The sequence below is a fragment of the Anguilla anguilla genome, chromosome 13 (genome assembly GCF_013347855.1).
Source record: "Anguilla anguilla isolate fAngAng1 chromosome 13, fAngAng1.pri, whole genome shotgun sequence".
Classification (NCBI taxonomy): Eukaryota; Metazoa; Chordata; class Actinopteri; order Anguilliformes; family Anguillidae; genus Anguilla; species Anguilla anguilla.
This window is the reverse complement of record NC_049213.1, coordinates 27,911,443-27,931,644: the sequence shown is the minus strand read 5'-3', so window position 1 is coordinate 27,931,644 and position 20,202 is coordinate 27,911,443. Positions and strand designations below refer to the sequence as shown.

General features: G+C 45.4%; 1 protein-coding gene across 1 annotated transcript in view; it reads left to right on the top strand.

Annotated features, from left to right (window-relative positions):
- shq1 (SHQ1, H/ACA ribonucleoprotein assembly factor) overlaps window positions 1-20,202 on the top strand; it is a 37,603-nt gene that overhangs the window by 9,898 nt on the left and 7,503 nt on the right. The window contains exons 7-11 of the mRNA XM_035388605.1: window positions 1,037-1,116; window positions 5,114-5,271; window positions 6,495-6,548; window positions 8,877-9,000; window positions 14,548-14,668. Coding sequence (XP_035244496.1) covers window positions 1,037-1,116; window positions 5,114-5,271; window positions 6,495-6,548; window positions 8,877-9,000; window positions 14,548-14,668 — 537 coding nt within the window. The remainder of the gene's footprint in view (window positions 1-1,036; window positions 1,117-5,113; window positions 5,272-6,494; window positions 6,549-8,876; window positions 9,001-14,547; window positions 14,669-20,202) is intronic.

Sequence of the window (20,202 nt, the reverse complement as noted above, 5' to 3'; positions counted from 1 at the left end):
AATTCACCATTTAAAAATTTTTTATATACATTTAAAAAAAACTATTACAAGGCAGTGTTTTGTTCATTAACTAACAGCACTGTTCTACATATTGACATTCACTTGCACACATAGACATCACATGACACACAACACTTATCTCCCCCTTCATTTGGTGCTTCCCATTTTCAGAAATATCGAACCTGGCCATTTTCTTGAATAAGATCCCATGATTGCACTTGCCCAGTACACTGAGTACTTGTACAAGAGTGCTTCAGCCTGTTGAGTCTGAATTGGGAGATTCTGTAGCATCACTCCAATGGCATCAGTTGGTATTTATAAAACACATGGGAGGGGTCAGGGATGTTACCAGCCAATCAGAGAATGAATGAGTGCATGTTTTCATTAAATAAAGGTGTGCCTGTGCATTTACTGCCATCTTAGACTTGCGAAAATGCATATGCAGAGAACAGTATGGCCATTTTTAAGGCTTTCTGTATTAATTAATCAGTCTCCAAACTCCAAACCAAGCTGCACCATTTTAACCCCAGTACAGATCCCATCTCTTGTGTTCAGGTTTTGTTGGCGCTGACTTGTTTGGCTCAGTAAAATGCTGTAAAGCGGTTGGCACAGTATAAGCCAGATGGACTTTCACATTTTGGTAGCCTAAATGTAGATGCAGCATTATGTGTTCAAAAATAATGAGGTGGGCCCAGTTTGGGACCAGCGCAGATCACCCCGACCAATCACCTGCGAGCCAGAGCCTTGCCTCAGCAGACCCCGACCAATCACCTGCGAGCCAGAGCCTTGCCTCAGCAGAGTCCAGCCTGTCGTCGTTTTTGCGCACCCTTGGTTAAGCATTCCCCTAGTGCACGTTTCATTTCAATGCTAAAACCAAATTTCAGATAAATGTGATGTGAGATTTCGCTGTGTGGAAATAATATTTAGTGACGAATATTTATTCCCTGTGCTCTCTGTCCTGATCCGTTTTTCTGGGTCTAATGGTGAAATAGGAGGCCCTTCTGTTGAGGTTGTGCTTGTGTTTTTTGTCCCTCAGTGCTGACTTGTTTGAAGATGATGCAGTCCAGAACCTGCTTAAGTTCTGTCCATGGTGGTGTGAATCAAGCCAAGACCCAGGTGAGTGCGTTCCCCTCCCTGTAAATTTGCGTAATCATGGGAGATGCTTCTAATCTTCTGTTGGTCGGTTCTTTCCCTCCCATTCAGTTTTTAATGTGCCTGATTACCTGTGTGTTTCCCACCTTTCCAGTTAAAGCTTTTTGTAGTGTTAAATAACGCTAGACATTGGCAACACAAATCACGCTTGTCATAGTCTCCTAATGAGTTGAAAGGTTCCTGCCAGGCTAGCCTGGGCCTTGAAATCAGTCTGCAGCAGTGAGGGTGCAGCTGACTTCCTCTCACGTGGGTAGGGCTGGCTTCATTTGGGCAGGGTTATTTAGCTGCTGTAAATGAGATGCCAAGCTCCCACTGGCTACCAGCATCTCCTGCAGTATCATGTAACTGTAGGGTGGCGAGGGCAGACGTTTCAACCACAGTGCTTTTTGTGTGGGCTCACTGGTACTTCCAGGCGCAATGGGCAATTCCAAATTTGGTGAGACAAAGAAGGCAAGAGACACACTCAGAGACTGCTGTGTTAGCGTAATTCTCACGCACTCTTATTGAACACGGTCATGATTATACTGCGGTTGGATTGCAGGAGTGTGTCCCAACTGTGGGGAAAAAATATATGTATTTTAAATAATGCAATTATGGATTTCTACCAGCAGGTGGTGTGATATCACTGGAAACAAAAAGGGCTCCTTTTACTCCTGTCAGTTTGAATTATTGTGCATTCATGTGAATGTTGGCTCTCACTTAACAAATGTAAAATGCTTTAAAATCAGACCAAAAATGACGACAGGTGCAAAAATGACTGGTGCAGACTGTGCTTTTTTAAGTGGTGAAGTTGTGGTCTGTGTTGTATTCTGTTCAAGATCGTTGTAATTCTGTTATTTAAGTGAATGTTCCGTTACCTTACGCTAATTTAATTTGATTGAAACCAAAGTTTGGCTGGCTAGGTGTGAACACTGTGAATGAATGGCTCAAGTTTGGAAAGGGGATTCAAAAATAAATTTTAACTGTGATTGTTTTGGCTCACATATGGAGCTATTTCATGTTTGAAAAGACTGGATAGTCAGTTATGAAATGAGTCTCTTTCTCTCTCTCTCTCTCTCTCTCTCTCTCTCTGTGAAATCAATGCTCCTCAGAGATCTCTGGCTTGTTGACTTGAGCCCGTGGAGTTTTTCTTCCTGAGATGGAGGTGATAAGGGATCGTGTAGCCGGTCGCTGGCTTGCGTGCGCGCGGTGTTAACAGCCCGCTAATTCAGATGAATTTAACAGCCGCAGATTATGTTCCCGCCGGCCGTTGTTCCCGCCTGAGGCCGATTTAGATGGAAGAGATAGCTTTGTGCAGCCGCTGCCGCCGCCCTTCTACAAAAGCAGAGATGACACGGATATCTCTGCCGCGTCTTAACTGGGCTGCCGTCCGTCAGGCTCTCTAACACGGGCCAGCAGAACGCACAGCAGGGGCTCAGTCGTAGACCAGTGAATGATGGAGGATGTCTGACAGCACCGTTTCCTGCTAGCTCGCCTGGTTGGTGGCACTTGACGGGCTCAGTAGGGCTCAGATTGTCTGGATAAATGTTGTCTTTTGTCAGAGGTGCTTGTTTTTTTGCTGCTGGTTGCTGTTGAGTGCTTTCCAGGTAATGGCTTGATGCGTTGTACATACTAAATTGAAAGTTCACCTTTTAAGGCATGCCAGTGTGTCCACATCATTCAGAACTGTTTGTTTTCTTATCCAGTACAATATAGGATGTTGTGGCTTTTACTTTGAAATTTTGACTTTGAATCTTAAATCTTCAAGTGCCTGAATCTCATACGTTTATAGGGTTGGTTCATCTGTGGTAGGTTAAGTTAAGGGCATGGTGTCGGTGTTCATTTGCCTGTGAACTGCTGTTTAAAATTTGAATACAGTTAAAAATTCAAATTGGCCTCTGTAAGTGCCGATTTATTGCAGTGGTGTAGCAAGGTCTTTGGCACAATAAGGAACCCTGACATTGTCCGGCGACAGATGGCATCCGCATCAAAACAAGGCCTCGTCCACAGCAGGAGTGAGAACGAACAGTGTCACCCATCGGCCTTCGTTCAGAACTGTCAATTCAGTTCACCATAGCTTTCGTTCTTGTCATCTTTCACGTTTGTTTTTTCTTTTAAGGTTCCTCAGTTAAAATGTGTCAAACTCCGTAATTAATTTCCTTGCGAAATGACAAGGATACTATTCTAGATTGATTGTGAAATTGAGCTGCTTTGAATGAGAGTCAGAGGTGGTCACTGTCTGTCCATCTGAGGCTGTGAATTTCTGTTGGCACCAGTTATTGTAATTATAATATCAGAGAGCCTTTTTTGTAGTCTTAAGTTCCAAAAAAACAACAACAACAACAACAACAAAAAAAGAAAACGCATCTCCCGGTGTTACCAAGAAGGATGCAGGCAATTAAAGTTTCAGATTCCAGAACCTTGGAGCAGAATCTGTCTCCACTCTAATTCGGATTTTGAGGGAGAGAATTAACATGGTGTCGGAGACACCATCTGGCTCTCCGAAAGACAAAGACATCCATATCGTTCCGTCTCTGGACAGATTTCCTCGACAGATGTGAAACTGTCACGAGCTCTCCTGAGGCTGGTGGAACGATCGCGGAATCAAAGCACTACACAAGCGCTCAAGGGAGGGAGGGAGGGCAGGAGGGAGGGAGGGAGGGAGGGAGGGAGGGAGGGAGGGAATGACCGAGTGAATTATTCATTCCCTCCCTTTTATTGGATCACGCCTCAGTCCTGAAAATTGAGATCTTGTCTTTCACCTCATTTGTGTGTGGATCCTTCCTTTTCCCTTTTTCCCCCATTTGATTACTCCACGGGCAATGACATTCTCAAATTTGTCCCTGGTGTCATGTATGGAACCAGTCTTTTTGTCAGCGTCCGTCGTAAGAGAGTTTTTGCATTAATGACTGGGCCTGAAACGGGAGGATTGTGGGTTATGAGGGGAGGATTGTGGGTTGTGAGGGGGGGGATTGTGGGTACTGTAACTACTGTTCGCTGCGGTTCCCTGGGCAGTTTGAGTTAAAGTGCAGCAGGAGGATGTGGAGCTTTCTTTAGAGAAGTGGTGATGAGTGGATAGACCAGTCCCTGCACGTCTCATTCTCCTGTCTGCTGCAGCAGTCTCTGTCCCTCATGGCCAGAGCTAAGGACCGTGTGCCAGAAGCCAAGCAGCTCTGGCCTGAGAGACCGTCCCCTGTATTTATATTTAGCCTACACCCAACCCTCTGGTGCTTAAAGATAAGCAGCTCCAAATGTTTTTATTTATTTCTTTTTTTTTCTGGTGAATCTTGGTATGGACGTTGTTTATGTGTCTGCTTAAAGAAAGCAAAAGCTGTGTGTGAGTGAGGGTGTGTATGCGTGTGTGCGTTTGTGTGTGAGTGTGTGTGTGCACGTGCGTGCATGCGTGTGTGTGTGTGCATGCGTGTGTGTGAACGAGAGATGAGAGAGAGCACGAGAGAAGCAGTTGTGCATGAGAAGGCGAGCTGCTCGATCTGTTGCTCGTGGGGTGTGTGATATTCATCCTAATTTAGTTCTCCAGCATGGGGGCGCGTTTGAATCCGCGCGGCGATCACTTCAGTCTGCGGCGCATTGATCAAGAGCCGCGGCGCCGCGGATGAAGCCTCTCAGATTCAACGAGCTCCCGCCGGTCGCCGCGAACTCCCCGCGCTGCTTTTAGCGGCTTTGGCTCCGGGATAATTGCTTGTTAAACATTCGGCTGGTTTCGAGGGGAAGGCTCAGGGGCTGTCGAGCGTTCCCAAACAACAGCGGCAGAAAAGCGCAGTAGCCTTCCGAAACCCGCCCGCCTCACGGCTGGGCTTCCTCGTTCAGGCTCACAATCCGGTCCCAGCAGCGCTAGTCTCGTGTTTTTAATTAAGTCAAGACGTGTTTCTGTGCCGAATATGACTGGTCTGTTTGAGAATCTGGAGCGCTCTTTTTTTTCAGTTGTTTTCCCAACATTAACAGTCTGCTCCACCTCTTGCAGGTTTGACCTTCTCAGAAGAGGAGAAGGACCAGCTGAGGAAGTTCACCAACCGATCGTACCTGCTGGACAGGAAGTCCCGCCTCCATACATGGCTCGGCCTGCTGGACATCATCCTGGCGTACACGTATGACGTGCGCACCACCGAGGGCGAGCACAACGTGAGTGGAGGTCAGGAAAGGGTGGGGGCGATATGCAGAGGCGATATTTTCTAAACGGCTGTCCCCTCCCACTGAATGCATACTGGATTATTTTTTTAAAATTTTACCCAAGTTTCAACCCACACGCTGTCCTCAAGTCACAAGTCCCACACCGTAAAGCAGTGGTAACCAACCCTACTGTCCTGTAGGTTTTCATTCTAACCATAATTTGGCTAAACCTGATTCTACTAATCAGCAGCTCAATGCGATCTGTAGCTATTGAATGAGGTGTGTTTTGTTAGGGTTGGGGTGAAAACCTCCAGGAACAGGGTAGGTTACCACTGGCCCTGAAGGAATGCGTGGCTCCACTGCCTCTGACAACCAAAGCAAAGGAGTTACCCGTCTCTTCCTCAAACAGTGGTGCCAACAGCTAGCCCTGTAGCTTTGTAAGAGCGGGCAGAATGCAGTGGGTTGGGTTCATATCTCTGTTGATGGACACCGTTGCTGCACTTGGCCGGCTGTGAGGTTAATGTGCGAGCAGTGAGGATGCGAGAGCGCTTTTCTTCAGTTCTTCAGTTTTCGTTGCAGTAAATTTGAGAGGAACTGTAATTGCAGTTTGCGAAAGCGTAACTGCCGCAGACAGATGTGCTGGACGGAGGAGCAAGCCGAACAGCTGCCGCGACCGAGCGCGGTTTCCCGCTGCCTCCTGGCGGGAGTCGTTAGCCTCTGGAAGCGGACCCGCGAGTCTGAAGCGGACGGGGTTATCTCCCGCCTTGATGAATGCGTTATTGTTATTTCGCACTCTTAGCGGTGATGTCGGTCTTAAGCGGCGATGGATTTTTTTGTTGAAAGCGCTGCATCACTTTTATTGGCCGCGAATCGGGCCCTGTGGTGCTGAGCCTATGAAATGTTAGACCGCGGCGCCCGGCTGCACTTACATCAGCACGGCCCTGTAAGAGGAGGACGATTTTAATGGGAGTCCTGGGTGCCTTTTCCATCTCCGGTGTGTTTTAAACACGAGTTGTGTTTGTGGCCCCTTGTGTGTTTGAGGCCCCTGGGACGTTTGAATCCCCAAATATACTTGAGGTCTTTGGTTTATTTTAGGACCTAGCATTTGCATTTGAAGATACATTTTGGCTCAAATACATTTAAGATTCTGGGGTGGGGGGGGGGGGTGGGCGTGGGAGGGCATGAGGTCTCTGCTGTGACTTTGTATGTGTTGAGGTGTGACGACTGTTTTTCAGGTGGAATCTTCATGGAACATCAGGAAACTGAGTGGCACACTCTGCTGGTTAGAGGTAAGGGAGAGCAGCTTTTCTCTGTGCCGTGCCTGTAATGTCGTCCTTCATTGGCCAATTACGTGTTGGCCTTGGGCGACTCCCGGTCACAGCCTGCAGACGCTCGGTCAGGATTTGGTCGGCATCGTGGACCGTGGACCGCGTCTCGTTGTGCTCAGAGAGGGTGCTTCAGCTTGATGCTTCACTTGCATTTTCTCACTGCATTTGAAACCGCAGGTGTCAGCAAATCCTACAGCTGCATGATGCTACATGGCTCTGTTGCTCAGGCTAGTCAGACGCTGGGCAGGCCTATCAATGATCAATAATGCAGCATAATGAGCTGGTGTCAGCGGCACCTCTGCTGAGTTTTCCGGAAGACCTGTCAAGTCCTTTTCCGGCATGAATAAATACTTACGGCTGCAAACGAGTGTCCAGAACCGTATGGTCGTTGTAGTGAACAACGGTCCAGGAGACAGGGGACGTTCAAGCGAGATGGCCTGTGGACGTGACTGGCTATGTGAATGTGAATACTGTACGTGATTAAGGATCAGAATAAAAATGAGGCCACACGTACAGCCCAGTTCATATTTAATGTACTATACCATGTTTAAAATACTATGCTGTGTAAGTTCTAAATAAAATTGAAAGACACTCATGTTTAACCGAGAGTACATTGATCGAGTTACTGATCAAAGAGCCAGACTCGCTGTCCTCGCTGCTTGTTCATCGTAGACGATACGACAGGAAAGAAGGATATTGCATGTCTTTGTGGTGTTCCTGTAACCATGGGCTTCTGTCGGCTATACGGACGTGTCAGTCACGGTGTGTGCGGTGCAGCACGTCGCAGATGCCTGCTCGCTAGACTTGAGCTCAGCGTTGTGTTTGTGAGTTGAGCTGGGATGGCATTTGGCAGCCAGCGCTGGGAGCCCGGCGAACAGGCACGTGCCTGACAGGCTCCGCATGAGAAATGGGGACGGTATCCCACGAGGCCGTATCTGGAGCCTGACGCGCGGCGGGCTTCACGGGCGTCGCTCTGGAATCACTGCCGGTGGTTCCCAGCCACAGACAGCCTGCCTGCAACCACTCGACAACTGACGAACAAGCCTATCGATGAAAAAACATTTTTTGATAGACCAAGGCGTCAAAAATCATGTAAACAGTCAGAAGTCATCAGGAAAATGTCAATATCTAGTTTTTAACTGCTGAAATGAATTGATAAAGTTTATATGATGTTCTTACTGTGTCAATTCATTTATGCAGCTGATGTACAAACTAACTGACTTTCCCTGGTTTTTCAAACTAGGGTAGAAATTCTACCTTTTTACAAGAGCAAGCTGTGAGAAATATAACATGCATTATGGCTGGAAACTCATTGTGTGGTCCCTTATTGAATGAATGTGTGTTGAGTTCTCAGAATGTAGTTTATAAATGCATGAGACATTGAGAGTGCAGGGTTAGTTAAATTAAACTGGGAGGACGGACGTCTGGGCGTGTGTCAGAGCACTGACCCGGAACAGGCTGGAGCTTGGTCTGACAGACAGACGAATGGGAGAGAGGCTCCTGACTCGCTGGACCCCAGTCCATCATGTGTGAAAGATAAGTGGGGTGCGCGCGTGAATTTGGCTAGCCTCTCACCCTCCAGATTCATGTATTCCCTGTGTCACAGGGGAATCCTTCAGTGCTGGGTAATTGGATACCGGTGTGAGTGGGCGGGGCACAGGAGTGGGCGGTGCTAACGCCGACCTCCTTTCACTGCTCCTCCGTCTGTGACAGACTGTTCCCGTCTCCTCTTACCCCTTACACCACGCCCACTCCCACTTAAACCAACAGCATCCCTCTCTCTCCTCACCTGCCACTTTGGACACATCTGCACGTTGGCCATGGAAGCCCTTAAACGGGGAGGGGGTGAGCGCTCACAACAAGTGAGCGAACATCAACGGGCAAGTCTGAGGATGCTAAAGCTGTCCCTGTGCTGCTTTTGTGTTTGGCGCTGGAAACACCCCCGGAATTAACACTGAGATTAAAGACCCCCCAACAATTAAAACGGCAGTTGTGCTGTTCGGGGGTTTCTCAGACATTTTCCCCTTCATAAAAGGGAGGTCGTTAGAAGTAATTACTTTATAAATGACTGCAATTAGGAGCCGCGTAGCCTGGCTCTCAGTTCAGGAGGCAGCTGGTTGAACACCTTGCTTTCAGCCGGGCAAAGATTTCTCTGACGCTTCCCACACCTAATTGGGCAGGTTCAAGCCGTTCTGCCGTTCTGCTGTTTGGTGATGTCATGGCATTTGACAGTCTGCAGGTAAGCAGGCCCTGTTTTTTTTTACTGTCCTTTGTTTTTTTGCCTTTCAGACGTACAGCTCTGTGCAGGAGGTCCTGGTGTCCTTTGGAAGAAGGGTCTTATGCTACCCGCTGCACAGGCACTTTGGGCTGGTCACCGCCGCCATCAAAGATGCCGCGCTGATTTTGCGCTCAGGTCAGTGGAATTTCCGTGTGCTAAGCAGCCCCTTAATGTTCCCCTGTGACCTGTACAACACCAGAAAGCATTCTCCGGTGCCAACCCCCCCCCCCCCCCCCCCCCCCCTTTCCTCCTCTGCCGTGCTGGCCGCTTGCCAACCCTGGGTTTCTCAGTCTTGTTCCCATAATCTTCCCTTCACTTTATTGGTTAAATAATTCATCGGCCTTCTACAGCAACTGACATATGGTGAGCATTCAAGTGCAAAATGGCTGCCGTGCGTCACCCAGAGCTAAGCGTGCGCTTCTCAGCGGTGTTTTAGATTAGGTTTCCTCACTGTACTCCTAACGGTGAGGGTTGTATGCATTTATTATGGAAGTATGCGGCACGTGATTTCAAATCCGATAGTGGTGTTGAATGTTCCAGAAACGTTAGAGCCCCCTGTCCCCCGTTACTCTTCTATTCAGGTTGTGTTTGAGAAGGGAATGCATGATTAGCTGTGGTAAATTACTCTTTTATTCATTTTCTTTCTACCTTATGGAGCCTGAAATGGAAAAATATATTTTCCTTTTTAAAATCTGTGTTACTGGTTATTCTTTCCTTAGACAGCCATTAACTCACGGTGACACATCCTGGATTCACTTGCTGTACTCCAGTGGCCACGCAGTCATTGGCAGAACTTCATTAAGGTTGTATTATCTCACCCTCCTGTCAGCCTAAAGAATGTGGAGTCAAGGGAGAGATCCAGCTCTGTTTAAGTGCTCGCTGGCAAACTCTTTGCTCATTCCGTTCAGCTGGAAGAATAACCTGAAAAATGCACCTGTCTAACAGGTGAATCAGCTGGGAATTGGCAAGTTAATTCAGTTGCCGTTTTCCCTCATACTAAAGTCTGAATGGATGCAAGACTTTTTTTTTTAAGTGACAGTGGACCTCGGATTGGTTGTGTGAAAGCTACTGATGCAAGCATTTTAATTTCCAGCTGAATTCATCCTGTACGATAGGCACTTTATTTTAATATATTTTTTTTTTATTGATTCCTGTTAAAGAGTATTATAACCACGTGCCTCCACGTTTTTTTAGCCACAGTACAGAAGTTTTCTCTGACATTTGTGAAACACTGCACTAAATCAAGGTTGTTCTCTGACTCAGAGAGTTGTTGAGGCGGGAAGACTAGGTTTGTACTGCAAGGCCTGTTTGCTTTGATATTTGTGAGTGGGACGCAATCTTTAAATCTTAAGATCAAAACAAAGATGAAGGTTCTGCTGTGTAAATATGTTCAGAACATATTCGGCCAGATTATCCAGCTCATTTTGACTTAACTCAAGTAACTGTCTGCAAACGGCAGGCCTTTAAGCCGGGGATTAGCATCTCTGCGCTTCGTTTAGATGTTGAGTCTTCTACGGGTTGAGCAGGAAGCTGAGAGTGTGTTTGCGTGGATGCACAGCCAGCTCTCTTGTTTTTTTTTTCTCTTTTTTTTTTTTTCTCCACGCTCAGCAAACAGGGTGGTCACAGTCAGATCTACATTGCTGGCTTTGTAAAGGGCTCCTTGGGGTGCGACAAAACGGCTGAGATTTCTGGAATAAGTCTGGAAGTGTTTCAGAACGAACCCCTGGGAAGGTGTTCAGAAGTACCAAGTACTTACAGAAATGATTCAGAAGTACTTGGGGCATTCATACATGTTTTTGTGCCATTCTGTCATGCTGTATATCTTTATATTGCTCTGTACCTTTTTAAACACTTTAGTTTCTGTTCTTCATTGTAGAGCGAATGCTAATTTTTTCTCTGCAGATTTGTAGTTGCACTGTAATTACACATGGTAAAACACAGTGGAATTGCAGACACCTGAATGCGTTGATTTGGTTGGTTTGTTATGACTAAATTGAATTTGACACAGGTGCCGATTTTGTATGTTTACAGTAGCCTGAGTAGCTTTATTTCTGCTTAAACAGGTAAAGTAACACAGAATTATGCTGAATGGGTGTTTGTGAAGACGTTCTACTGTAATTAATTTCTCTGGTCAGAAAAAAAAAATAGTCTAATGCATGATTTTTTTCTGTTAAATAGCTGTGAAGGCAAACATTTAGTGATAACAGGGAAACAAATGCATTAATACTGCAGTGTAGGCTGAAGCCTTCAGGAAATGTTATACAAGAGTAAATATTTGAATAGCTCTCTGGCAGCACTTCAGTTATTTTCAAGGAGCTCTGCCAGCCTGCCGTTAAGTGGCCTTGACCAATAGGGCTAAGAGGATGGATTGAGAGATTGACAGAGCAGGTGAGTGTGAGGTGGTGAGGTTTCTACAGGTTTTCTCTATTCCCGTTCAAAGGAGTAATGGTCATTCAAAGGAGTTAGACTTTCTTTTCCTCTGACATCTCATTCACTATTTGGAGTCGTAGTATTCCTTCCCTCTCGGGCCATTGTCACTGTCATTTCTTATTTAGTGAATTAAATGTGTGTCAGTTGGTGAAAACTGTCCTTTCTGCAAATTATAGATGCGCTGAATGACTCAAGTTAAACATTTTTCCCTTGTGGTGTAAGTTTGGCCTGTTTAATCTCTCCCGTCCTGGTTTTGGTCATCAGAAACACCGCCGGAGGGTTCAGGCTTGTATGTTGTTGTGTGTTTACCCAGAGAGGGCCATATTGATGAGGCCAGCTTGTGGGAGAGAGTGTGAAGACGTATGGCGCTCTTGCGCGGTTGGCTGCGGGGGAGCGTCTTACGGGCTCGGCTGGCAGCCGTGGAGACGGTCTGTTTGACGCTCGCACAGACAGAACTGAACATGCTGTTATTGTCGCAGCCAGCCGCTCTCTGAGGTTAGGTAAAGAGTTAATCTGCCGTGTCCTGACAGACAGGCTCCCAGCTGCACGCGGTGGGCGGTGTTTAGTCCACAAAGGCAGCCGCACGCTCGGCCTGCCAGACTCGCCAAGCCGGCGCGCGGAGCTCGGCCTCGTCGTTTGTGTGCTCTTTGGTGGCGATTTTTAACCAGGAAATGACATCCACAAAGTCAATCTTTTAATTTAGCATTGTTTGCATATTATTCATCAGATCGTTTAACCCAGAGCGACTTCAAAAGCAGTTCAGGTTCGGTACATTGCTGAAGTGTAAATGCCAGTAGCCCACCTGGCGAGTGAACCTCCTGCCTTGAAGTTGCAGGCCCAGCTGAATAGGCAGCATTGCAGTGTGCAGTTTGTATGTGGCCGGGTGGAAGCCGGGGCCAGTAAAACATGGTTGGCCGGGCTGCTGGCGAGCGGCCTGGGATTGGTTAGGGTTAGCCCCCGCTCTGTCTGCCGCTCCTCTCCGCGGTGCTTCCCCTGGGCTCTCCGGGGCATGATTAACTGGCTCAACTTGTCATCAAAGCAAGAGAAACAGCCACAGCAGACTCCCGGCTCTCCGGGCTGGTGATGAAACAAAAACCCGCTTGTTATAGCTCTCGAGGGAGAACGAGAGGGGGAGAGAGAGAGAGAGAGAAAGAGAGAAAAGCAAAACCTTCAGGGATGAGGAGAAGAGTTTGGGTTTCTGGAGCCCCGCTGCAGGTCCTCGAGATGGAAGCTGAGCTCTCGGGGCTCGGAGCGAGGGCCCTGTTTAAATGGGAACCAAATGTTTGTGTAAGGCTTTCCTCAGCCAGAGTGCACTGTTTGTTTTCAGAGGGCTGGAATGCCTCCATCCACGGCCAGCTAATTCTGTGGGTGGAGGAGGGTCATCTCCCCTCCCAAAGTCCCTCCCTGGACGATCTCAGCCAATGCGTCGCAGCGAAGGGCGGTTTCCAAACCGTGTTTTGGAAAACAGTGCTGTGGCAACGTTAAGTGATACCTTGGACTTGGTTCCTTCCTCCAATGCTTTATTTGCTCATGTGTAAATGCACATTCAGTGGCTAAAGGTAACCTCTGTGAAATGTGTCCAAAGACTGGAACCTTGTGCACCCTGAGTCCTGGCCAGATGTAAACAGAAATGCATCACTCACTCCTGTAAATAAATATTTATGCCTCTTAACAAATTCCATGTATTCAGGGTATAAATATGTGGAATATTTTAGGATGAAAATTCTAAGCTTGAACACCTTTCAGCTATTTTCTGACAGTTAGCTGGTTGTTAATGTTCAGCTGGGAAACTGTGGGGAACTCGAGCTGTTTTTTTAATCCCTTGCCCTTCCACGGTCATTATAATGTGAAGCATTTGTTTTTGTGCTCATTGTTAGGTGCGAGCTTATGGACAGGGTGTCGACCTGCATAGCACCTCTGCCTTTCTCCTTGGCTTGTAGGAAGGATGTGAAACAATGAAGTGGTGCCAAGCGGCGATCACGCTAACCGCTGTTTTTCTGCGCTCGCTGGCAGCTTCTCCCCCCCCGTTATTTACGAGCGGGCCGGTGGCCAGGCGACGCCCGGCTCGGCCTCGTGTGAAATACGCGCACCGTTTCGTGAGACTTGATTGATACCTGTCTGGTGCTGTCACCGCACAGTCACCTCAGGCTCGGTTCAAAAATACCCTGTTGATGTCGAGCAGTCCTTAGGCTGTTATTCAGAATGCAGCGGAGTTGTAAGTCTGACTTTCGATATCAAGTTTGAGTTCTTAGAAATGATCGTATTTCAAGACTAGTGCTCATAAATATAAACTATATCCGTAACTGCTGCTTGACATAACCTACATGTTGAAATGAAAAACAGAATGCTCATGTTAATCGGATGCTAATCGGATATTAGTTCTGAGGATAATTCCACATAATAACCTTGGCAATGCTATATGCTGTAGGGGAAATCAATTGTAAAGGGGTGTTGCACTGCATTTCACTGAGTAAAGATTTCTGCTGACCTGACTTGGAACGTAGCTGGTTTTCCCTGCCATTCTGTGTTGACTTTATTGCATGTATTCTGTTTGGTCTCTTGAAGGCGATCCATCGGAAAATGTATTGTCTGAATCATATGTAGCATGTACTTCTCAAAATGCAGAGGAAGGGTTGAATCTTTATTGAAATGAAGCCATATGAAGTCATGGTAGACATGAAGGTGTGATGCTGGCATATTGGTGAAAAGCTTGACCATTATAATGGAAGGAATATAATTGTTTGTGAGAAATAATTGGAAGCCACTTCAGAGGTTAAAAGTGTGAGTAGTCCTGTTTGCTCCTATTCCGTAATTTCAGTTTTCTTTTTTTAGAATTCTAGACCAGTTAGGGCTTATCTGGTATTTCTTTGAACGATTTTCTGAGCAAATCCAGACCCCCCCCAATTTTGTTATTTGCTATGTGTTACTAAGCAAAGTACTAATTGAAGTTTCCCTTTTTTACTTTCAACATTTTGGCAGTGATATTTAGTTCACAATAAATTACTTTTTCAGGTCTCCTTCTTTGAAGGAGGAAAAATGTATTTTAATAAAATAATCAGCGGTGCAATATATTAACATAATTTTTCTATGGCTGACAAAATGACAAATGGTATGAAGCTGATTACCTGGCTCTTTACTGTATGAGAATTATTAGAAAAATAGCTCTGTTATAAACTCAGTATGAGTGTGAAAAATGAGTGTTTTTAGCATTCACGTTATGCTTTATGTTTGTGTATCCCCTTCTGTTTCCAGGGAAGGCTTGCGTCCTGAAGTGCCTGTTAGATATTCACAAAATCTTCAGGGAGAACGATCCTGCCTACATCCTGAATGATCTCTACATCACCGACTACTGTGTGTGGATCCAAAGAGTCAAGTAAGTCTCTCTTCTTTACGGTTTGTCTTTACCTCAGAATTACAGTTCACGACTTACAGTTCCCATGATGCAACTTTCATGCAAATTGTAACTATGTAAATGGAAGCTATTTGTGACTACATGGGGTGTTCTCTGACACGTCCTTTGAAATACACCCCTGCTTTACCCCTTCTCCTGTTGTGAGGCTATGGTCATAAAAAACCTGAGGATTGGTTAGAGTTACAGAAGTTGCATTGCCTCGCAGCCTCCAAGGCTGATCCCGCGTTTAAGCTTAGCTTATGCTGTGGGCTTTGATACCTTGAGCTCACAATCTGCATGTGTGTGTATGTGTCTGCATGCACTTGTGTACACATGCGCCCTTGCTTGTTTCTGTACAGTTCTGACTTGCGGTTCTGCTAGAAAACTGGTCTGCTCTGTTTAGTTTCAGCAGAAACGTTATTTCATCCAAGCCTTCGTCCTCACCCGGGTCCATATTTTATAATCACTTGCATGTTTAGAAAAGGAGGCTTGCGCGGACATAATTCAGTAATGAGGTATGCTTTCTTGTTGGCCGAGGTTCAGCGGAGCTATGCGTCCGTATGTTAAGGACTGGACTGAAAAATGTGAGCCTGATGTTGTAGGCCCAGGGCCCAGAGGCAGACTCAATAAAGGGTCTGCTGAGATTCCGTGGAGGTTTTTTTTCTTTTCTTCTTTTTTCCTGGCGAATCTAGGATCTCTGGACAGAAAATGCCTGAAAAGTCAATTAATAAAACATGTATAAATTCCCTGGCTGCGGCCTGAATTTTAAGTTTGCCTGTTAGATGTGATAAAGCCACTAAAAAAACTGAGCAGACTACCAAACTGTTGGCTGAGATGGTATGATAGTCTAGTTGTTCCTGAACAGCTGTAGCCTGGAGCTGGCTCTTGTGATTTTATTTGGTTAGCTGTCAGCAACCAGCCTTTGACCTCTGCGGCAGTTAGTAAAGGCAATGTTGTTGCCTTTTGGTATGCCAGAAATATTGTAAAGATTAATCATTGTAAATTCACACTGCTTATAATGTAATATCATAAAAACTGGCAGTAGAATCACAATTTACATGAGCCTGTTAACTGATTACAGCAAATTTCTGAATGATCTGTCACATTGTCAGTTTATATGTTTGTAGACTGTATGTTTGGCAGAAAAAAAAAATTTGCTTGCTTAACTGATGTCTGGATCACACTGTACTATTTTATTTTTAAACAAGCATATATAACATCACATTCAGAAACCTTTTTAGAAGATCGTCTGCTTTTTGTATTCCTGAACGTTGGAGAAAAAATATAAATGATTTCTGACCTTCAGACAAGATGGCTGTATTTAAGAAAGTACCGGGATCCCTCACGTCTGTTATTTGACTCCAGGGAGGGTTCAGGAAGTATTGCACGCTGTGCTTTAGGCTATTTCCCAGAGCAAACCCATAACTTAGTTCATGGATGTCATGGAAAGCAAATGCTTACAGTTGTCATGTTCAGCAAGGATTGTTTTCCTTACAGAGCTGTTTCTGGAGAGCTATTGGCAGCTCATTCAGTTGATAGTGACTTTTAGCAGGCCAGGGCCACAGTGTCCCCGAGCTTACATGAGTACATCTTTACTTGCTGCGTGCTTCTGAAACAAATTTATTACGTGTTTAATTATTTCACTGCTCATTTTCAGTTTCTGGTGTGATTGATTTTTGTACTGTAATTGTGTCCTGTGAGTCCTACGTGGATCACCTGATATGAGTGTAAATGCCCTCAAATTAAAGCTGTCAGTCTGCCCTTTAAACTCATATTCATTGTTTTATTTTAAATCCAATGTGCTGGAGTACACAGCCCAAACAACAGAAGCTGTCTGTCCCAATGCTTACACTCAGTGGCCACTTAGGTCCACCTGCTCATTAACACAAATAGCATGCTTCTCCAAACAGAGTCATGTGGCTGAAACACATATAAAGCATGCAGACATGGTGAAGAGCTTGTTTGAAATTGATTGACTACGCCAGACGTGCTGGTTCCATCATCTTTGAAACGCTGTCCTCCTGGGATTTTCACGCACTAAAGTCTCAAGAGTTATTGTGAATGATGAGTGGTCAGAGGAGAATGAGCAGTCTTGGTCAAGCCTACAGAAAGGCCAGCAATGCTCAAATAGCTGTTTAGATGGACATCTGAATGCACGATGCATCAAACCTTGAAGTGGATGGGCTACAGCAGCAGAAGACCACAATGGGGTCCGCTCCTGTCAGCTAAAAACAGGAAGATAAGGCTAGTGGGCACGTGATCACCAAAACTGGACAATTGAGAAAAAAACAAGAAGAGGTTGCTTGGTCTAATGAATCTCAATTTGTGCTGCAATATGCAAATAGTAGGGACAGAATTTGGCATAAACAGCATGAATCCTTAGGTCAGTCCTGCCTTGTGTCAACGGTGCAGGCTGTTGGTGGATCTCAATCCAAATAGAGTTCCTTTGGGATTAGGTAGAATGGGAGGTTCACAGCATGAATGTGTCTGAAAAATCTGCGCTGTTCTATCCTGTTTTATGCTGCCGAATATATATATATATTTAAATCATCCAACTAGACTATGCTGTTGATCTAACACCTGATTTGTAAAAAAAAAAATTTTTTTTAATTTATTCCGTTATTTAAAGAATTTCTAAACCGCTATTTTGTTTTGACACATATTTTGTTTTATCTGCTCCAGTGACAGAATGTGTGAACACCATTCTTGTCAGTGTTCCATATACTCTCAGAGGGACTTCCCCCCCCACTTCCCTGCTCAGTAGGTTCACTGTCTCAGGTTGGATGCAGCTGGATGAGCTGTAAGGCTCTTAGCACTCCCTTGTGTGAGTCTTACTTTGGCGTACAGTCAGTCCATAGACATGATCAAGCCCCCTATGATTGGCATACAGTCAGTCCATAGACATGATCAAGCCCCCTATGATTGGCATACAGTCAGTCCATAGACATGATCAAGCCCCCTATGATGGCCACTGGTATTAAGAGATGTTTTCCAGGCAGGTGATATAGCAAATCCCAGCTGTCCCCTTGGCATTTATACACCTTAAGTCCCCCTGTCTGCTGGGACACGGCTCTCAAATTTACTGCATCATAAAGGCGTCACCATGATGTACACCCAAGCGTGGACCCTTCACTGAAATGCCCAGCAAGTTGGCTGTAAAGTGTTTTTTTCAGAAACCTGTGGGAAAGCATATGCACATTTTTTAAAAAGCCATTACATCTTGGAGGAGCGATTCCTGGCCAACTACTAGTCTGTCACGTGGATGAAGGCTTGCTTTTCATATCCTCCTTGATTTTGTTTTCACTACTTCAGGCAATTGCCGATAAATGGGCATTGATAATTAATAATTAATCATCTCTATTTCAATCCTTTTGCACATGAAGTGGTCATGCAGCTGGTTCAGAGATGTATTGTTCTGTATAGCTGTGAACCTTTGTCTTTGCTCATTCTAAGGTAATCTTGTAGATAATACAAAACTGTGACACTCTGTTGTCCAGTATCTGCCTGTACTCAGCTTGTGGAACATTCAACAATGTTGCAGTTAATTTATGAAAATCTTGAACTGCACTTCCATGATGAGACTCCTGTACAACATTTTAAAATTTGAATTTGCACTTTGAATGCGATGGAGTAGTGGCTCTACTTTGCGGAGAAACCCCATTTTGGCCACTTGTTTTCACGATCTCACTCTTTCGGTCGCTACCCATAGCTTGTGACCGTTGGTGAGAGTAGGGATGAAGATCGACTGGTAAATCAAGAGCTTTGCCTTTTGACTCAACACCTCCTTCACCACTACCGTCCGATACAATGCCCGCATTACAGCAGCTGCGTGACCTACACGGCAGTCTATCTCCCTATTCCGTTTATCCTCTCTGTACCTAGGGTTAGTGCTAACTGTGTGCGGGCAGTCGTGAGGTAATCCCACAAATGTTGCTTGGGTGGGTTCGACTTCCTGAGACGCCTAGGCCTTCAAAGTAAATCCTCCTTCGCTCAGTGGCCTCGGAGACCAGTGTGTCAGAGCTACTGTAACACATTTGGGTCTGTGCTCGGCCACAACAGCACTTTGTGTCTTTTTTTTCTTCCTTCCTCCTCTCTCTCTCCACTAAAAACACAAATGCCTCTTCTGGAATTATTACACACAGTGAGAGCCACTGAAGCCGTCCCATCACGTCTTCTCGGCAGGTGTTCTTTCAGATTTTCCCGTTTTTTTTTTTTTTTGTCTGTGCTTGAAACCTGAAATATATTTGATGAAAGAATTTGCTATACATGAAGGTCCATTCATCTTATTTTTACTCATGGTTCATTTATATTCCATTGGCATGAAAAAACTGGTTAGTGAGCAATTGTCTAGCGACAAACTCAACTGAATTTGAAGAGGTTGAGAGTAGACCATCAGCATAATTTTACATCAGTGGCTGTCAGAATGTAAATTCCATTGACCTGATGAACAAACTACTGTTCAGTTTCCTGTCTCATTTCAGGAGCTTTGTGTAATACTGTGTGTAGACAACATCCCCTGTGGTGTTGCCAGATTACAAAGATGAAGTTACATGCTTTTCATGATCTGTCGTTCTCCCCTCCTTCAGAGAGTTTGGAATGAAGCCAGACACTTCCCTCATCCAGAGAAACAAAACCGGTTAGCTTCTAGTCTGTAACTGTACCACAGTGAAATGGCAGGACTCTCGCATCTCCAGAAATCTGTTCTATTCACTTCCAACACTTCTCCTTTATTGTCGTCTATGCAGTCATTAACGGTCAATTGAATTCCAGCCCAAATCCATGGCAACTGCAGAGTGAATTAAGCTGTTTAGCATGGGAGTGTGAGGGTGTGAAGGTGGTCTCCCCACCACTAAAACTTTGCCTTGTCCCTCCAACAATGCTTAGTGAAGTGTTTGCCAGATCCCAGCATGACCCCAGGGGCCACGGGCTCTCCAAGGGACTCCTCCAGCTCTCAACAAGTGCCCCCAGGGTGGCGGGGCCAGAGGTTAAATAAAGCTTTGTGTTCTGTCACCTTTGGAGCGGACTTCATTGTCGTCACGCATTTAACCTCAGCTTAAGTGCTGTGGGAAAGGTAGACTGTGTATTTGTAGGGTTTGAGTGCCTGGAGATTGGCAGGCAAATGGTCTTCAACATCTACCTTTCACTCGTTTAAAACAGTGGTCATCTACTATTATGGGGTGTTATCATTAATTTTTTGTCATCGCTAAAATATGGAAGCAGGCGAGTAGACTTATCAATAAAATACCTGAACTTTGCGTTCTAATCGTTAATTGTCTGTTTCGTATCACAGGGTTCAGCAGAACTGCACATACCTTGAGTGTCTCAGCTGTTCCAAAATCTAAATCTAATCATTATGTTTTCCTCTGCCCTTTGAGTTTGAAGAGTTTCCTGCCTCAGCTCTTTGGAATCTAATGGCCTTATTGAGGCTCTCTGCTTATGACACTCTGGGCCTCATTTCTTCCTTTATAGCACATTCATTATTTCTAAAAATACCCATCTAAGTGTAGCTTTTGATA